The sequence below is a fragment of the Centruroides sculpturatus genome, unplaced genomic scaffold (assembly GCF_000671375.1).
Source record: "Centruroides sculpturatus isolate CEXI.00-Female unplaced genomic scaffold, Cexi_2.0 scaffold2148, whole genome shotgun sequence".
Classification (NCBI taxonomy): Eukaryota; Metazoa; Arthropoda; class Arachnida; order Scorpiones; family Buthidae; genus Centruroides; species Centruroides sculpturatus.
The window spans coordinates 50299-69716 of NW_019386261.1; the positions used below are offsets into that span (position 1 = coordinate 50299).

Genomic DNA, 19418 nt, shown 5'->3' on the forward strand with positions numbered 1-19418 from the left:
TGTATGATTGTTAATATGGTTCTATTCAAAATCAAATTAATTAATTTAATTACGCCTGTAAACTTATTCTACATAACATGCCGCAATTCACTCATATGACAAAACCAATTAGAGAAAAAGTATTCTACAAGCAATTAAATTGTTACTTTACTTTAGGCAAATAAACATGAAAAAAATAAACCTCAGGCAAATAAATATGAAAAAAATATGAAAAATAAAAAAATAGGCAAATAAACATGAAAGAATAAAAAAATAAATGTTTTTCCATGATATTTCCCAAGTGAAGAAGAAAATTCTGAACTTCTCTGTAAAGACTTTTAGAAATTTTTTTTTTTTTGTTATAAATATGCTTCTTATACAAAACTAAAGTTTAAAAAAAAATAATACTAATGCTTCACAAGTAACAAAATACATTTTTGCTTTTTTATTCAATACAAAATTAATGTAGGTATTACAATAGATCTAGCTGTAGAGCTAGATATTAAATAATGTGTATATTTATACTGGTTTNCAGTTTGAGCAGGAAAATTGAAGGTGGCTAAGAAGAGATAGATATCGTCTGGCCAATGAAAAGTAGATTTGTCTCACTAATGATGATTTGTGATCGCTGGAAGTGCTACTGCGTCGTAAAGTGTTTTCCTGAACGATCTGATATGGGATACATTCATTGGCACTATTGATTCAGACACCATTTGTTGGACTATTAAGTTTAATAACTTGACTCGTGGGTACCTAAATGTTTAGTATTTTAATATTAATTTAATGCAAATGTATGCATACCCAATAATATTAAACAGAAAATCTTTTGTAACTAATATACAATGTTGCGGCTCAGTAAATACGTCGACACTGAAATGAAAATCAGTCTAGCATAGGGAAAATTGGGGAATTACACCTTGAAATGGTGAATTGCGCAGCGGAGTTATTGTGAATCGGCATAAATTGAGCCAGCATAAACTGAGGGCTACTTGTATTGCACTCACTTTTTACTCACTTATTCTGTATTTCAACTCACTTTTCTCACTTTTTCAAAGGGGAAATGGCACTCCCAGGCCTGTATCCAAAACTGCATTCTAAGAATACTCAAAAGCAACTCTTGGCTAGCATGTAGGTAAACTATGTGATAGTATGTTATAATAAGATTTGTGACATGACTCTTAGAGGGAAGCAAGACTGGATATCGTTGTGTTTCAGGAATATTGGCATTCTTTATCCGACCTCCCACGCGGATAACACCTACAGCATCGAAGAAGGGAGTCAACTGAATTATTCCACTGTGAACTCTTAGCTCCTTGCCTAATCTTAAACAAGACATCTCCTCACTAAAATATGATTGTTGTACAGACTTAATTATTGACATAATGGCTGTCTTTAGTTCACTAGTAGTTAGAAAACCATTTAAACATTTTTTTGGAGGGTTACAGCAATTATGCAGGAACGTCAAACATAATGATACGACGCTATATAATCTGGACCATGAAGAAAACCTTTCAAATATTCCATCTTCTTCAACTTCACAGGTAGCTGTCGTGTATGTCTTCTTCTCCCCAAGGTATATCTTCTCATCATCAACAGATTTTTCATTTTCAGACCAAATTTCAGGATTAATCTGTCTTAACCAATCTGGTCCTTGGAACCAAATCTCACAGTCAACTAATTCAGAAGAAGGGAATCCTCTTATTGCACAGTCTGCAGGATTATGACTTCCACCAACGTGTTTCCACTTCATGGTAGGAATTGCGTTCTGAATTTTTTCGACTCTATTGGCAACAAATGGTACCCAACGCATTATAAGACTCAGACGAAATCCATGCTAATACAACGGTGGAATCCGACCATGCAAATATGTTACGTATGGGAACATCAAGATATTTCAATACGGTTTGCAATAAATTAGCCAATAGGACAGCAGCACAAAGTTCCAACCTGGGAAGAGATTGTATCTTGAGAGGAGCAACCTTGGTTTTGGATGTCAGTAAAGTGACCTTTACGTCAGAATTATTTGACATAGTTCTTGTATAGACCACAGCACGGTAAGCCTTCTCTGAGGCATCGCAAATGCATGGATATCAAGGACGTTTAACTTTGGAAGTGAAACAAACCTCGGAATCTTTAAGTTTCCAAGAAGGGTTAACTCATTTCGAAATAACTTCCACTTATGCTCCACTTCAGCAGAGATGGGCTCATCCCATGAAAGTTGACACTTCCACAACTCTTGAATCAGAATCTTTGCATATACAACACATGGAGCAAGCCAGCCCAAGGGATCAAAGATTTTTGCTAAATCCGAAAGGATTTCTCTTTTGGTATAGCCTGCTTGCTCATTTGAATATGGAATAAATTTACCTCTGCATTTCGTTTTTGATTTACAGTTCCTACTGATATGTCCATATTTGCTGCAGTTGTAGCACTTTCCATCAAACCTTTGACCTTTGAATTTTGTATTATTTTCCCTTGAGTTTGTTTGTGGCTGCTTTACACGGTCAGACTTTCCCTTTGAAAACAATGCATCGCTTCTCTCGTTCTCAAGACTTTCTATAATCATCAGTTAACTTTGTAATGTGCTCCCTGTTTTGCTTCCTCCTCTTTTAATTTTGCTTTGAGATTTTCGAGTGACTGTATGCCATCATGTGACTCTGTGGCTATACTAAAATGTTCATATTCATCTTGTAGTGATCCAAGGAGCATAATTGATAGTAATTCTTAAGGGATTTCTATTCATGCTTCATTTAGTTGATTAGCTTTATGTACTGTGTAATCATCAGATTCTGACCTTTTTCCATTCGTAGTAATTGTTTGCACAATGCTGCTTATTTAACAGGGCCTCATAACTGGAATAATGCCTCAAGTCCATCCTACACTTTAGATATTTCAGTGTTTTTCATGTGGTTCAACTGCCCAAGACTAAGGCTTAGATTTATCAGTGTTAACACATTTGCGTCTTGCTTGATCCACTCCTCTGTGCTTATTTCTGATTTTATTTCAGTACTGTCAATGTATTTCCACAGAACACTCCTCATCTGTATTTTCCAAAGTTTGTAATTGTCCACGTTCAACTTCTCAATATTTGAGCCTTCCTCAACATGGGTTCCTGTCCGTGATGAGGGGACCTTCCAGAGACGGTTTAGTAACTCTACTTTACCATCTCTGGAATCTGAATGCCCAGTAACATGTTTGCCGTGCGTGGTGTCCCATATGCCAGAAAGTGGAATTCTGGTAGTTGAGGGGCAACATAATGTTCTCAACACACTGCTTCGTGCCCTTCTTTGGATAAACAGAAGGCTCAAATCAGGCTTTGTTTGAGTCAACTGATCGATGCAGACCAGGTGGACACGTCAGACAAGATGTGTTTTTCTCAACTGCATTGTGAGGGTATAGCTCCTGAGAAACCCTGGTGTGGGGAGTCTATGGGAATCTCCCATGTGAAAGCATCCCCTTGATGGGCCCCATGGTGGATGAGGTCACTGGGAGCTGAACTTTTTTCAACAATATGGATTCCAAAAATCTAAAACAACAACAAAGAACAGACCAACTATTATCGAACAAAGGAAACTTTTTTAGTGAGCCTGCATATTTGATAATACTGTACATGCTTCAGGAAATAAACCACTGTCCAAATGCTTCCCTTTTCTGATTCAAAAGCTACTTGAATCCACCATTGCACACCTGAAAAAAATACAGAAGATGAGGTCTGGGACTTACTTATAGAAATGGCATCACTTCAATAGTTGGCAAAACTTTTGTCAACAAAGACCTTGGGAGATATAGAATTCACTCTCACATCACACCACACGAGTTTAAACTCATCACATGGTATGATATCTGAGACAGATTTGATGTCTGAAGATGAATCACATATCCAGATAAGCCTTTCAGACTAAGGTGTCACTGCCATCCGATGCATTTCCATTTGTTGGGATGGCAAGTTGATACCTACAAAGCATTTTATTTTCACGTTTAACAAGCCAACATTGCCATCTTCTGTTGCAGCAAAATATCTCCTTTGTTGAGTTCGTCCAAACATTCCAAATTTGCTGCATTGCTTTAAATGCCAATTGTTTGGACATTCACAAACATCTTGCCGAGGGAAAAGTGCATGTGCTCAGTGTGGAAAAGAAGAGCACGAGAGTACTGAATGTACAACTACTCCATGCTGTGTAAACTGAAAAGATGCCCATCCTGCCTACTTCTGAAAATGTCCTACATGGTAAAGAGAAATGGAGATTCAGCGGGTGAAGACTGTGAATAATATACCTTACCCGCAGGCATGTCCAGAAGACATTTGCAGCTGTTTTGAAATCCACTAAGGTCAGGAACACACGTGCGTAAAATTTGGCGTAAAATGTAGCATAAAACAAAAAACATAAAAATTTTTCTGAAATTTTGGCTGAAACAGAACTGAAAATAGAGTAGAGCATGTGTCTACTTTTTACGCCAAAATTCCTCCAATAAAGAGAAGTCTTTCCTGTGACGTCAAAGTAGACACGTCACAGGCGGCAATGAGGGTTTATACTACAATTGTGACGGTCTGGAAAAATAGAGGAATTTATTGAATTCGTTCGACCACATCAGTGTCATGTATAAAGACACTGTATTTAAACAATGTTTATGGATGGCTATAGGTGTTAAATTTCAAACAACAGGTAGGTCTAGTGGAATCGATATATAGGCCTAGTATTTAGATCACACGTTCTTTATTTGAATTCGGAATACAAGTCTATTAATTTAAATTTTCTATATTATAGCAGAGGAAGTGGAGAAAAAATGGAAGGTACAAAGCGATAGATAGCCTATATGAGAGGAAAAAATTAATAAAATAAGCACTGTTGGTGGCAGTGGTGTTTCCTATTCGGCCAGAATTTTTATGTATGTGTGTTCTGGCGTAAAACAGAAACTGAACTGAAAGCTGATTTCTGATTCAGTTTTCTGTCACACAATTTTACGCATGTGTGTTCCTAGCCTAAGACGTGCGGGATTCAAACAGATATTTCTGTGTCACCAAATGAATCTCTAACTCGCCATGTAAAATGTTTGCTGATACCATCTAACCAAACATCAGAAAAGGAGAGCAAGAATGTAAAGTACTATATTATTTTTCCGACTTTCCAACGATTATCGACACTACTGTGTGCCGGAAATAGCCGTTCCCTAACGGGTACTTTACGCGGATTCACGTTAGTGTGCCAGGCCTGGACTTTAAGCGTGCACCGAATTAAATAATGACAAAGTTTGTCAATAACAAAATCAAATATTTAATTAAAACTTCTAGTAATACTTATATACAGTATTTAGTAAAAATCAAACAATAATTTATTCAATGAAATTCAACAACAATCAATCCGACAAACTCAAAGCAATCTATTTCTAACTTAATTCTATTCCCCTTTGGAATTCGACAAAATCAAAGAATTAACTTATAAACAATAATTCTTATAAATTAAAGATCCTAATCGTCACCTCAATATACTAGGAACCTATTTCCTCAAACTCTCAAGACTTTCTATAATCGTCGATCCACAAATCGAATAACTTCAAAATCCTATCGGACACCTCTCTCGTTCACTGCTACGAAGCTCACCAAAGCTCGTTGCTATCAGGAATTCACCTCGTTCGTTTTCACTTGAGTTAGAGGCTTTATAGTGTGAGGTGACGTCACAATTCTGAATGAGCTCACTCTCCTCATTTACATACTTATCTGTAACATTAAATTTTTCTTGTTTATCTGGCAGATTATTTTCCGACAATACTTCGCTAACCTTTTACATTATTCTTTTTAACAATTATCGGGATGCTTTATTCTTTTAAGGTTTAGCGATTCCTAACTGGGTTGTGGGGTCTTCCCCCCCTTTTTCTCGGTGCGGACTTACTTTTTTCCGCTTGGGAAGCGCAAGTGTGCGCGAGTTTTCTACGCCGCTTTTCTTTCGTTGGTGAGTTGGTTTTTCTTCTATTTTTAAGTTACTAAGGTGAATGGTGAGGAAACTTCGTCCTAACAAAACATAAGCCCCAAACAAAAATAGAATAATAAGCAAAATAAAAGTAAATAAAAATAACGTTCGGACTTGGTTCCTTACAAGAAGACCAAAACACCCCTACTTAGAACAGGGGTAATAAAAAATGTGGGTTCAAAAAAAGGCAAGTAAGAACCCACTAAACAAACAGAGTGAAAGAATGCTGCCTCAAACACATAATGGATTACAAAGTAATCTAATGGAACTATCATGGTTTCTGCAACAACTTCTCTGACATTAAACATGACATCATTAACCCATTTCTCTGCGTGGCACTCCAGGAAACCCATCTAAAACCTGGAGAAAGAATTTCATTAAAAGGATTTGATATCTACCGCAAGGATGATGATAGCCACAACCATGTTAGTGGAGGTGTGGCTATTCTGGTTTTGAATCACATTGCAGAAGAATAAATAGCACCAAATTCTTCCATCTTTACAGCAGAGCTGCAGGCTATTTATTTAGCCTCAAAGTATATAAATAGGAAAGGTCATTGTTGCTGTGTGTTTTACACTGACTCAGTTAGTGCACTTCAGGCTTTGATCTCTTGCGAACCTAGTTCTCACTCTATAGTGATTAAAATCCGTAAACTGTTTTGCCAACTTACTGCAAGGAATTTGTAAAATTTTGTTGGGTCCCAGGCCATGTAGTTATAAGAGGAAATGAAGAAGCTGACGCAGCTGCAAAGTCAGCAAGTCCTTCTCAGCATACAATGCTTATTGAAGGTGATTTGAAGCTAGTCATTAAAAAATGACTAGCAGAGAGATGACAAAGTATGTGGAATACACTAGTCCACAATAAACTACACGAGATTAAACCTATGATAGAAACTTGGACGTATAATAGACATTATGATAGGAGATCAGAAGTTATCATTACTCGTTTGAGAATTGGACACACTCGACTGACTCATCAATACCTTTTGAAGGGTGATGACCAGCCAGTATGCCAATATTGCAACTGTGCTGTAAGTGTTAAGCACATACTGTGCAACTGCATTGCCTCTGAGAGGATTTGTAGACAACATTTTGGAAATGCAAGTTTTAAAGGGATTCTGGGCCAGAGGCCAAATTTAGTTAAGTTAATGAACTTTCTGAACTTGAGTAATTTTTATAAACATATTTAATTATTTATTTAGCTCATATATTTATATACCTTGTTTTTTCATTTGTACTGTTTTTATGTTTGTTGTTTTTCAAACTTATTTTATTTTGTTTATTAAAAAAGTTTTACCATTTGACATGCTGCAGCTTAGCCTAAATGGCTCTTGCACCAAAAAACACAAACCAACAACCCAATCTTTGTAACGTATTGGACTTTTTAAACATTGCTAATTTGTATAAAGAGATTTAACTATTTACAGTATTTATCTTTCACATTTTTGTGTTGTTGTTATTTTATATAATATAGTAAAAACTACTTAGGTGACCACCACCCATTCCCCAACAGGAACATTCACTGCCACTGATCTATAATTAGCCAGTCCAAACCTGTTTTCGACATTTTCATGGGAGGTTGGATCTAATCCACTCTCTCTAGCGACCACTTCCCAATATTTCTAAAATATCAAGGCAGAGTAAGCTGTGAAACAGCCCGTCCACCATGCTGGAAACTCGAAACAGCTGATTGGTCTGCATTCTCCTCTTTGGCTGAAATCACTGAGGATATGGTGAATATTGCTGATATCAATGATGCAGTAGAAGTTGTCACTTCCAGTATCATACAGGCAGCTGAAAAAACAATGGGAAAAACATCAACCATCCGAAACCATGGTGGGATCAGAATTGTGAGGCAGCATTTAAAAAACAAAAGAAAGCATGGGGGAATTTTAGAAGATATCCCACTGCTAGTAATTTGATTGCTTTTCAAAAAGCAAATGCAAATGCTAGAAGAATAAGAAGGCAAAGCCAAAGAAATTGTTGGAGGAAGTATATCTCTAGCATATCATCATCTACTAGCTCTAAAGCAGTCTGGGATAAAATTGACAAAATTAATGTGAAATATGCTTCTCATTCTCTGTCCACGCTGGAAAATAATGGCACAATAATCAGTGATATACAGGGTATTGCTGATACGTTGGTGAAACATTTTCTGCTTCAACCAGCAATATTATGTATTCAAGGAATTTTCAGTTTTACAAAGCCCAAAGTGAAAAAGTGTATTTAAACTTTCACTCCTCATCTAATGAGGAATATAATGTGCCATTTACTAGCATTGAACTACATATAGCAATCTCTTGCTCAGGGAATACTGCTGTAGGCCTGGATAAAATCCACTACAGCATGATTAAAAATCTTGCGAACAATTCTCTTATAAATCTTCTGAATCTGTTTAACACAATATGGACAGAACAAACTTTCTCCGACTCTTGGAGGCTATCTATCATTATTCCCATTCCCAAGCCAGGTAAAGATCGTAACAATCCCTCTAATTACAGACCAATCTCTCTGACAAAATTGTCTCTGTAAACTCTTTGAGAGGATAGTAAACAGATGCCTCTTGTTCCTCCTAGAGGAAAAGAACTACTTTTCACCACACCAGAGTGGATGTCATAGGAACAGAAGTACCACGGATAATTTAGTAAACTTTGAAACATCTATACGCGAAGCGTTTGTCTGACGACAGCACTTAGTGTCTGTATTCTTTGATATAGAGAAGGCCTACGATCGCTGCTGGCAATACAGAATACTTCGTGATTTGAACAAATTCGGATTGCGTAGTAATTTGCCAGCTTTTATAAAAAAAAACTTTCTGCAGAATTGAAGATTCAAAGTCAGGATGGGCAACACTCTATCTAGGCCTTTTGCCCAAGAAGGTGTCCCTCAAGGTTGTATTTTCAGTGTGACTCTGTTCCTAATTACAATTAACAGCATAGCTACGTGTCTTCCTCCTAGTGTGAAACACACTCTGTACGTGGATGATTTTCAGATCTCCTGCCAGTATAGTAACATGAGTTTCATTGAGAGACAACTGCAAACCTCCCTAAATTGCATAGAGAATTGGTCCAAGACCAATGGTTTTAGTTTTAACACGGAGAAGACCTTGTGCATCCACTTTTGCCGAAGGCGTGGTTTGCACTTGGACCCTGAAATTTACTTAAATGGGGTTAAAATTCCAATGGTCAATGAGGCAAAAGTTTTGGGAGTTTTATTTGACCCTGAACTGACGTTTTTACCACACTTGGGCAGTTTGAAGAGTAGATGTCTAAAATCTTTGAACTTTTTAAAGGTACTGTGCTGCTCATCCTGGGGAGCAGACAAATGTTCTATGCTCAGGATTTATAGGGCCCTTGTCTGCTCAAAGCTGGATTACGGATGAATTGTTTATGGCTCTGCGTGAGAATCTACTCTTCAGATGCTGGATCCAATCCACCATCAAGCACTGTGTTTGTGGACTGGTGCATTTTGTACTTCTCATGTGCAAAGTTTGTATATGGATGCTTATGAGCCTTTACTATCTCTTAGGAGAGAACAATTGTCTCTTTTTTATCATATAAAACAGAAATCTTTTAATAAACCTTCAGTTCATTGTACAGTATTAGATACTCAGCTGAAACGATTATTTGAAGCTTGCCCATGTAGTGTCCTTTCATTTGCCATAAGAATGGTGAATGTGAGCAGCATGATTGATCTGAACACAGGCAACATTTCACAGCTAAGAGGTCTGTAGTATATCTCCTTGGTCAACTCCTGTGATAAATGTTGACCTTAGCTTAAAGCAATTTCCAAAGAAATCCACCCCAGACTACGTCTACAGACAGCACTTTGCAGAAATTCAACACTGTGACAGGAATTTAATTCCTATTTATATAGATGGATCTAAATCTGATGATTACCTTGGCTCAGCAATTTGTTCTGCCAGGATGAAATTGTGGCAGAACAAATTGCATTGAATTCTTCCATGTTTTCTGCAGAGTTGCATGCTATTTATTTAGTCTTAAAGTATATAAATAGGAAAGGTTATTGTTGCTGTGTGATTTACACTGACTCAGTTAGTGCACTTTAGGCTTTGATTTCATGTGAACCTAGCTCTCACTCTATAGTGATTAAAATTCATAATGTGATTTGCCATCTTTTTATGAGGAATGTTTATAAAATTTTGTTGGGTCCCAGGACACATTGGTGTAAGAGGGAATGAAGAAGCTTACACAGCTGCAAAGGCAGCTAGTCCTTCACAGCATGAAATGTATATTGGAGGAGGTGATTTGAAGCTAGTAGTTAAAAAACGACTAGCAGAGAGATGGCAAAACATGTTGAATGCACAAATCCACAATAAACTACACGACATCAAGCCAAATATAGAAAATTGGACACATAATAAACAGTATGACAAGAGATCTGAAGTAATTCTTACTCGTTTGAGAATTGGGCATACTCGGTTGACTGATCAATATCTTTTGAAGGGTGAAGACCTGCCATTATGCCAATATTGTAACTGTACTGTAAGTGTTAAACATACTTTACAACTGCATTGCCTCTGAGAGGATTCATAGACAGCATTTTGGAAATGCAAGTTTTAAAGAGATTCTGGGCCACAGGCCAAATCTTGATAAATTATTGAACTTTCTGAAAGTCACTAATAATTATAAACAAATCTGTTTATTTATTTATTTATTTATACCTTGTTCTTATATACATGTATACTGTTATATATTTTTGTTATTTATTTATTTATTTAATATTTTACATTATATATTTATTAGATTATATTATTTTACCATATGACATGGCGCGGCTTGGTCTATGTGGCCCTTGCGCTAATAAACCCTAACCTGACTAACTAAGCGACCACCTGCATTCGATGGGCACCTATCAAAATAAGCAAAATTTTTTGGCACTGAATAGTTTATCGATAGTCTTCATATAAGTTATTGGTATTAAACAACCAGCTGTGTAACGAGACCATGGGCATTGATTTTTGATGCAAAACAACATACAACAACTGTAATAAGCGACCACTTCTGTGAATATATTTGGTCTAAACTATTGTTCAACAACGTCTCCCGATCCTAACATAATGAATTACAGTAATTCCTCGACTTACGCGATTTTCAAATCTCGTCAATTCGTCTTTTGTTTGAGCGCCACGCAGTTCTTGATTACTCACTCCCCCACACTATTGTTCAGCTTACATGTTTGGACGTGTCGCGCAGAATCGACACATAGCTACAATTTATTTTGTGTTATTTTTTTCTGTGTTTGTTATATTTACAGGGACTCTATGTGGTGATTTCTTGTAACTGCAAATGATTAATGAGAACATTTATTAGCTTACATACATCCGACTTGGATTTTAAGCAAATTGCGAAATTATACCCCGACTTACACGAATTTGACTTCATGGTTATTGCTCGGTATCACTGTAGTCTAAACTCTTGTTCGAACCCACTTCGGGCACCTCTCCTACCTTGAACAGAAACGTACTCGGCAAAATAATTAATCAAGTAACGAACACCTTATTCTTTGCCAAGGGAGTTTATTAAAAACTAACGTTTTCGATCTACTCCATAGATCATCCTCAGGTTGAAACATTCGAATTTGGAATAACAAAAATAGAATGCCAAATTCAAATTCAGACAGATAAAACCGACAACGTAGCAACTAATTAAAATAAAAATTAAAGCATAAAAATACATAAATGTAAAAATAAATAACATACAACTACTAAATAATATTATAAGCCACTATTTGTTAACCAATAAAAATCATTAAGGTTCCCATATCGTGATTGCGGATATGGAGCAATTCAAGAGCTACTTGTAAGTTTTTTAACGGTGTACTTCCATGCTGAAGGTAGGCCCTCCGCATCTCTGGCGTTTATGCATTTTTCATCTAACCTGCTCCTATATATTTCCATTTTTTCGGCAGTTTTTGCTAAAGTTGGGGAGTGCACTTCTCTGATTTCCGCATCCTCCCACCTAACTACAGATCCTTCGGCCTGAGCCATCTGGGCCAGAACCGTTGTGTTAGATCTTTTTCTAATATCATATTTATGCTCTTTGACCCTTATTCCTAGGTTTCTCGTTGTAACTCCTATGTACTCCTTTTCTATTCCTAACTGCTGGTTCACGTACGGCAGTGGTCCCCAACCCCCGGGCTGCGGACCGGTACCGGTCCGTGGATCAAATGGGACCGGGCCGCCCAAGGAACATTAAATTATTTCCGTTTTATTTACTATAGTGTATTTCTCTCGGAACAACGAAATAAACTGGACATAAGAAACACGCTTCGGGTGTTATTGTCTCCTACTTCCTCCAGATGGAACTGTCGCGTTACAAAGAAACGTGCTCAGGGTTCTCATTGATTATCGTTCTAGTGAGTTAAAATGTTAAATCACATTATATTTATTTTTTGGTGTACTGTATTTTGAAGGCATGTTTAAATACAATTTGATTTTATTTAATAATTTTAATTTATCTAAAATATAAAAAATCAACATTCCCCCTCAGTGGGCCGCGGTAAAATTATCAAACGTTGACCGGTCCGTGGAGATAAAAAGGTTGGGAACCGCTGACGTACGGGATTCCATACACTCCTGCTTTATCCTCCTTCTTAATATCCCCTTTATCATTTCTTAGGATCTTGTACAGATTCGGAGCTCGTTTTACAATCAACGTTGATCCTTTATCCTTTATGTATACTTAGTGTATTTACTAGGCCCGCAATCTCCTTCATGACAGTTCTTACATTTTTGTTGAATGTATACTTAGTGTATTTACTAGGCCCTTGTTTAGAGGCTCTTGTATCGCCTATCTCGAATTTTCTAATAATGCCAGCGATTATGTTTCTTCTGTAACCCAAGGTTTCTGCTATCTGCATAATCCTTTTCATTTCTTTATTTCTGTTCATAATGTTATCGCAATATAGAAAAGCCCTTCTAACTAAGGCACGAAAAGCTGCTAATTTATAACGAAATAAATCACTGGACCTCTCCTACCATTGAAATTAGGTGCAGGTGTTAATGAATTAGTCTAGCAACAAAGGAAATACATTTCATTATAAATTTTCGTCTATAAACAAGCATTCACTATTATCAGGACTTTATACTGGCTTAACAGACAATACAATGAGTTTTACAGTAAACAATTTTTATTTAATATTTAATATACCTGGACACATACATAATTTTGCGTTTTGGAACTTTTAATATAAAATAAAACTTTTTAAAATTACATTTAAAATTACCGACAACTTATTTACAAAATAAAAATAAAATTCTTACAATTTTTAGATTTTCTTTAACTCAACCGGATATTCAATTATAACCAGCAAAGACAGTATTACTATGAACTTAAACCTGTTTTAAACAAATTATTATTTTAACATTAAAATATGATATATACATTATTTACTATTTCACCACTTACATCTGTTCTTGTTGCATTTGGCTAACACTTCGTTTCCACTTTTTCTGAATGTTCTTTTTATCTTCTTGACACGCCCCTTTTTCTAAAATTCTTCGCCATGATTGGTGCATTTCTCTACCAGTATTGCTATTTATCTTATTATTTTGTCTAATTATATTAATAAGGTTAGTAGAAAAATCTAGAAAGTTTCAGTATAAAGTTCGCTGTTGGCACGTTTGTGTTGGGAGCTCGGAATTAGTTTGGTTTTGTGGCCTTATTTTGATCACTTTTTGGCTTTTTGCGGTGTTTATTGTTTTCTTTCGGGCCTTTGGCATCGTTTTTTGTTTCTTTCTGGCAGTTTATTGTGGCTTTTTGGTGTTGAGTTTTGAGTATGTATGCGCGCATGTCGTTCGGGTGTCTGCTGGTCTTTCTGGCGGTTTATTGTGGCTTTTTGGTGTTGAGTTTTGAGTGTGTATGCGCGCATGTCGTTTGGGTGTCTGCTGGTTTTTATCAGTTTACTAGTTCCAGGGTAGATAAGGAATACCCTGTCATTATCGGAACGTATGGGTCCCTTTTACCATGTTTGTGTGTGACTGGACTGGGGGATCGTTTTCGTCCTCGACATCGAAGAGACCCCTGCGCATGCCGTCGTAGATGGCTTTTGCCTCATTGAGAGCTGTTTTTGCTTTGTTTTTTAAATTTCTATTGAAGTTCTTGCTCTCCTCCAAGGCATGCAGGATTGTCGAAATTCTCTTAACAAATGCGATGCTGGATTTTTCCTTGGACCAGTAGTAAGCTAATTCTTCTGATGTTTGATTTTTTTTTCCAGCGATAGCGAGGCCAACGAGAATGAACTCCCGGAGATCTGGCTCAGGGTATTGCACTATACCAGGTGGCAAGTTTTTTTTTTTTCGATTATTTTTTTCCTTTTATTTAATATTTTTGTCTCCCCCTCCCCGTGCTTTTTTTTCTCTTTTCATTTGTTGCAGCCCAGAGCCTGCGATGAACGGCGTGGAACAAAAAATGTCCAGGAATTAAGTCCTTCCCTTACTCCTTATGAGAAAGTACACAGGATAGTGCACTAAACCGTCTGGAAAGTTCATGAGCCGACAGTTCAATTTAAAACACAGTAAACACGAAATGCTGATTGGCGCCTGTTAAGCTGAATGGCAAACACAAGGAAAATACAAAATTAATTTAAATGGACAATCAATCAATCAATCAATCAATATATTTTATTAAGATGTTACAACAACACATCTCCTGGTTCCGCAAACAAGCATAGCCATAAGTAAATAACAAAACAATAAATATTACAGCAATAAAGAAGAAATATAATGCTATTTACAATAATATTATATCAAACATTATTTATGTCAATGTTTAGTTTATATTTTAACATTTTTATGGTTATATTTTAACATTTATTTGTTTTCAGTTTTTTTTTTAAAAGAGATCACATAACATATATGATATTACTACATAATACGTAATAAAACATTTATATTTTGATATTCATTAAGTCATAGAATATGTATTAATGTCCGTAGTATGGATGTTGCAAATTGGTTGCTTACAACAGCAGTATATCATAATATGTTTCTGGTTCAGAGTAGGACTAATGTTCTGAATTTAAGACCCCTAGATGTGGGTTCCTGTCCGTAGTGAGGGGACCTCCCAGAGATGGTTTAGTAACTCTTCTTTACCATCCCTGGGATCTGAACGCCCACCCACGTGTTTGCCGTGCGTGGTGTCCCGTATGCCGGAAAGGGGGATCCTGGTAGTTGAGGGGCAACACATCGTCCCCAACACACTGCTTTGACCCCTGCTTCGGATAAACGGAAGGCTCAAATCAGGCTCATCGTTGAGTCATTATAGACCTCGGCTTGGAGTCAACCAATCGATGCAGACCAGGCAGACAAGATGTGCTCTTGTCTGACGAGCTGAAATATTATTATTTAATCATGGATCCTAAACCTTCAAAAAATAAAGACAAGCCAGAAAACACTGCCAGTCAGCCATCCTACTTAATAGTGCATGCTACTGGAGAAAAACCTTTGTCAAAATGTTCCCCTTTCTTGATTCAGAAGTTATTTGAATCAACGATCGGACACCTGAAAAAAACACAAAAATTGAGGTCAGGAGACCTACTTGTAGAAACTGCCTCACCTCAACAGTCGGCAAAACTTCTAGCTGCAAAGAAATTGGGAGACATTGAAGTCACTGTCACACCACATGGAAGTTTGAACTCTTCACGTGGTGTGATATCTGAGTTTGATCTGATGTCTGAAGATNGCAACCAGGAAATATATTTATTTAATACTGGAGAAGTGACATACTTCCATGCCCCAACAAGGACATTCACTGCAATTGATCTTTCATTAGCAAGTCCAAACCTGTTTTCAGCATTTTCATGGGAGGTTGGATGTAATCGACTCTCTAGTGACCACTTCCCAATATTTCTAAAATATCAAGGCAGAGAAAGCTGTGAAACAGCTCGTCCACCACGCTGGAAACTTGAAACGGCAGATTGGCTTGCCTTTTCTTCTTTAGCTAACATCACTGAGGAAATTGTCAATACTGCAGATATCAATGATGCAGTTGAGGTTGTCACTTCCAGTATCATTCAGGCAGCAGAAAAAACAATGGGGAAGACATCAACTAGATATCCAAAACATCCTAAACCATGGTGGAACCAGAATTGTGAGGCAGCATTTAAAGCACAAAAGAAAGCATGGGGTATTTTCAGAAGATACCCCACTGCTAATAATTTGATAGCTTTTCAAAAAGCGAAGGCAAAGCCAAAGGGATTCTTGGAGGAAATATGTTTCTAGCATAACATCCTCCTCTAGCACAAAAGCAATCTGGGATAAAATTCACAAAATTAATGGGAAATATGCGTCTCATTCTCTGTCCATGCTGGAAAATAATGGCACAATAATCAGTGATATACAGTGTATTGCTGACACATTGGGTGAAACTTTTTTCTTGTCATCCAGCAACATAATGTATTCAAGGGATTTCCAAGCTTACAAAGTGCAAAAGGAAAAGCAACATTTAAACTTTGACCCATCATCTAATGAAGAATATAATGTGCCATTCACTAGAATCGAATTACAAACAGTGATTTCTTGCGCGGGGAATAGTGCCGTAGGCCCGGATAAAATCCACTACAGCATGATTAAAAATTTGTCAAACAATTCCCTCTCTAATCTCCTGCATCTGTTTAACAGAATATGGACAGATAGTCTCCAAGAGTCAGGAAAAGTATTATCAATTATTATCCCTATCCCAAAACCCGGTAAAGACCGGAAGAATCCCTCTAATTACAGACCAATCTCTTTAACAAGTTGCCTGTGTAAACTCTTTGAGAGGATGGTAAACAGACGCCTGATGTTCCTCCTAGAGGAAAAGAACTACTTTTCACCACATCAGACTGGATTTCGTAGGAACAGAAGTACCACGGACAATTTAGTAAAACTTGAAACATCCATACGCGAAGCGTTTGTTCGACGACAGCACTTAGTGTCTGTATTCTTTGACAGTGAGAAGGCGTATGATCACTGCTGGCGTTACGGAATACTTCGTGATTTACATGAATTCGGACTGCGGGGTAATTTGCCAGTTTTTATAAAAAACTTCCTGCAGAATCGAAGATTCCAAGTTAGGATGGGCAACACACTATCTAGATCTTTTGTCCAAGAAGAAGGTGTTCCTCAAGGATGTATTTTGAGTGTGACTCTGTTCCTAATTAAAATTAATAGCATAGCAAACTGTCTTCCTCCCAGTGTGAAACACTCTTTGTATGTGGATGACTTTCAGATCTCTTGCCAGTTTCAACATGAGTTTCATTGAGAGACAACTGCAAACCTCCCTAACTCGCATAGACCGTTGGTCCAAGACCAATGGTTTTAGTTTTAACACTGAGGAGACCTCGTGAACCCACTTCTGCCGAAGGCGTGGGTTGCACTTGGATTCCGAAATTTACTTAAATGGGGTCAAAATCCCAATGGTGAATGAGGCAAAATTTTTGGGTGTTTTGTTTGACCATAAACTAACGTTTTTGCCGCACTTGCGCAATTTGAAGAGTAGATGTCTAAAATTTTTGAAACTTTTAAAGGTACTGTGCTGCTCATCCTGGGGAGCAGACAAATGTTCTATGCTCAGGATTTATAGGGCCCTTGTCCGCTCAAAGCTGGACTACGGATGCATTGTTTATGGGTCAGCGCGAGAATCTACTCTTCGGATGCTGGATCCAATCCACCATCAAGCACTACGTTTATGCACTGATGCCTTTTGCACCTCTCCTGTACAAATCTGTATGTGGATGCTTATGAGCCTCCACTATCTCTTAGGAGAGAACAGTTGTCTCTATTTTATTATATAAAACAAAAGTCCTTTTAGTAAACCTTCAGTTGATTGTACAGTATTAGATACTCAGCTGAAAAGATTATTTGAAGCTCGCCCAAGTAGTGTCCCTTTATTCGCCATAAGAATGGAGAATGTGAGCAGCACGATTGACCTGGATACAGGCAACATTTCACAGCTAGAGGTCTGTAGTGTATCACCTTGGTCAACTCCTGTGATAAATGTTGACCTTAGCCTAAAGCAATTTCCTAAGGAATCCACACCTGACTACGTCTATAGACAGCACTTTGCAGAAATTCAACATAGTAACAGGAATTTAATTCCTATTTATACAGATGGATCTAAATCTGATGATTACGTTGGCTCAGCTTTCGTCTGCCAGGATGAAATCGTGGCAGAACAAATTGCATTGAATTCTTCCATCTTTTCTGCAGAGTTGCATGCTATTTATTTAGCCTTAAAGCATGTAAATAGGAAAGGTCATCGTTGCTGTGTGATCTACACCGACTCTGTTAGTGCACTTCAGGCTTTGATCTCGTGCGAACCTAGTTCTCACTCTATAGTGATTAAAATTCATAATCTTATTTGCCATCTTTTTACGAGGAATCTCTCTATAAAATTTTGTTGGGTACCTGGGCATGTTGGCATAAGAGGGAACGAAGAAGCTGATGCAGCTGCAAAGGCAGCTAGTCCTTCACAGCATGAAATGTGTCTCGAAGGAAGTGACTTGAAGCTAGTAGTTAAAAAACGACTAGCGGAGAGATGGCAAAACATGTGGAATGCACAAATCCACAATAAACTACACGAGATCAAGCCAAATATAGAAAATTGGACACGTAACAAACATTATGACAGGAGATTTGAAGTAATTCTTACTCGTTTGAGAACTGGGCATACTCGGTTGACTCATTTATACCTTTTGAAGGGTGAAGCCCAGCCAGTATGTGAGTATTGCAACTGCACCCTAAGTGTAAAACACATGCTGTGCAATTGCTCTGCTTTCAAGACAAGGCATAGACAATATTTCGGAAATGCTTGTCTGACAGAAATCCTTGGCCAAAGGCCAAATGTCAATAATTTACTAGACTTTCTGAAAGTCACTAATATTTATAAACAAATTTGAATATTTATTTATTTACCTGTTTTTATTTATTGTTACTGTTGTATATGTTTGTTATTGTTATTTGTTATTAATTTTTAATATATGTATATATGACCTTTTTAATTTTACTATATGGCATGGCGCAGCATAGCCTATATGGCTTTTGTGCCAAAAAACCTTAACAAACCAAACCAAACCAACCTGAATTTAAGTGCAGAGTCTTTAGTGTATACAGAACACTAGGTTTACATTCCAATTTCCTACTTTGTCGCTATTCTCCTGTTGGCAGAGTTCTAACTGGTCCAATGTTGAGAACACTTGTCGTCCTGATTTCTGGCTCAATTTATCAAAATTTGTGGCAGTAGATCATACTGTTCAGTAAGCAAAGGTTGCGTTAATTTTGTTGTCAGTCAACATGATACGTATTACAAGTTCTTGTGCTCAATGTAGTATTACAGTTGTACAGGAATATAATCCACAGAAGTAGACTATTCATATGCCATGAATTAATATCATGTCCGACCTCACTGTAATAGGCTAAATCGTCTCCTTAAACATGAATATAAAGAATATATCAATAATTAATAAATATTTA

At 37.1% G+C, this 19418-nt stretch overlaps 1 protein-coding gene and 1 pseudogene across 1 annotated transcript; one reads left to right on the forward strand and one right to left on the reverse strand.

Annotated features, from left to right (window-relative positions):
* Positions 1 to 519: 519 nt before the first annotated feature.
* On the reverse strand, positions 520 to 1927 carry LOC111614313. Its single transcript, XM_023355679.1, has one exon. It carries the CDS (start codon positions 1787 to 1789, stop codon positions 1007 to 1009), a length of 783 nt encoding a protein of 260 aa, XP_023211447.1. The 5' UTR covers positions 1790 to 1927; the 3' UTR covers positions 520 to 1006.
* A 14706-nt stretch (positions 1928 to 16633) lies between these two features.
* LOC111614312 lies at positions 16634 to 19372 on the forward strand (annotated as a pseudogene).
* Positions 19373 to 19418: the final 46 nt, after the last annotated feature.

Coding starts and splice junctions, on each gene's coding strand:
- LOC111614313 (XM_023355679.1), bottom strand. CDS start 1,789: ATGCGTTGGGTACCATTTGTTGCCAATAGAGTCGAAAAAATTCAGAAC.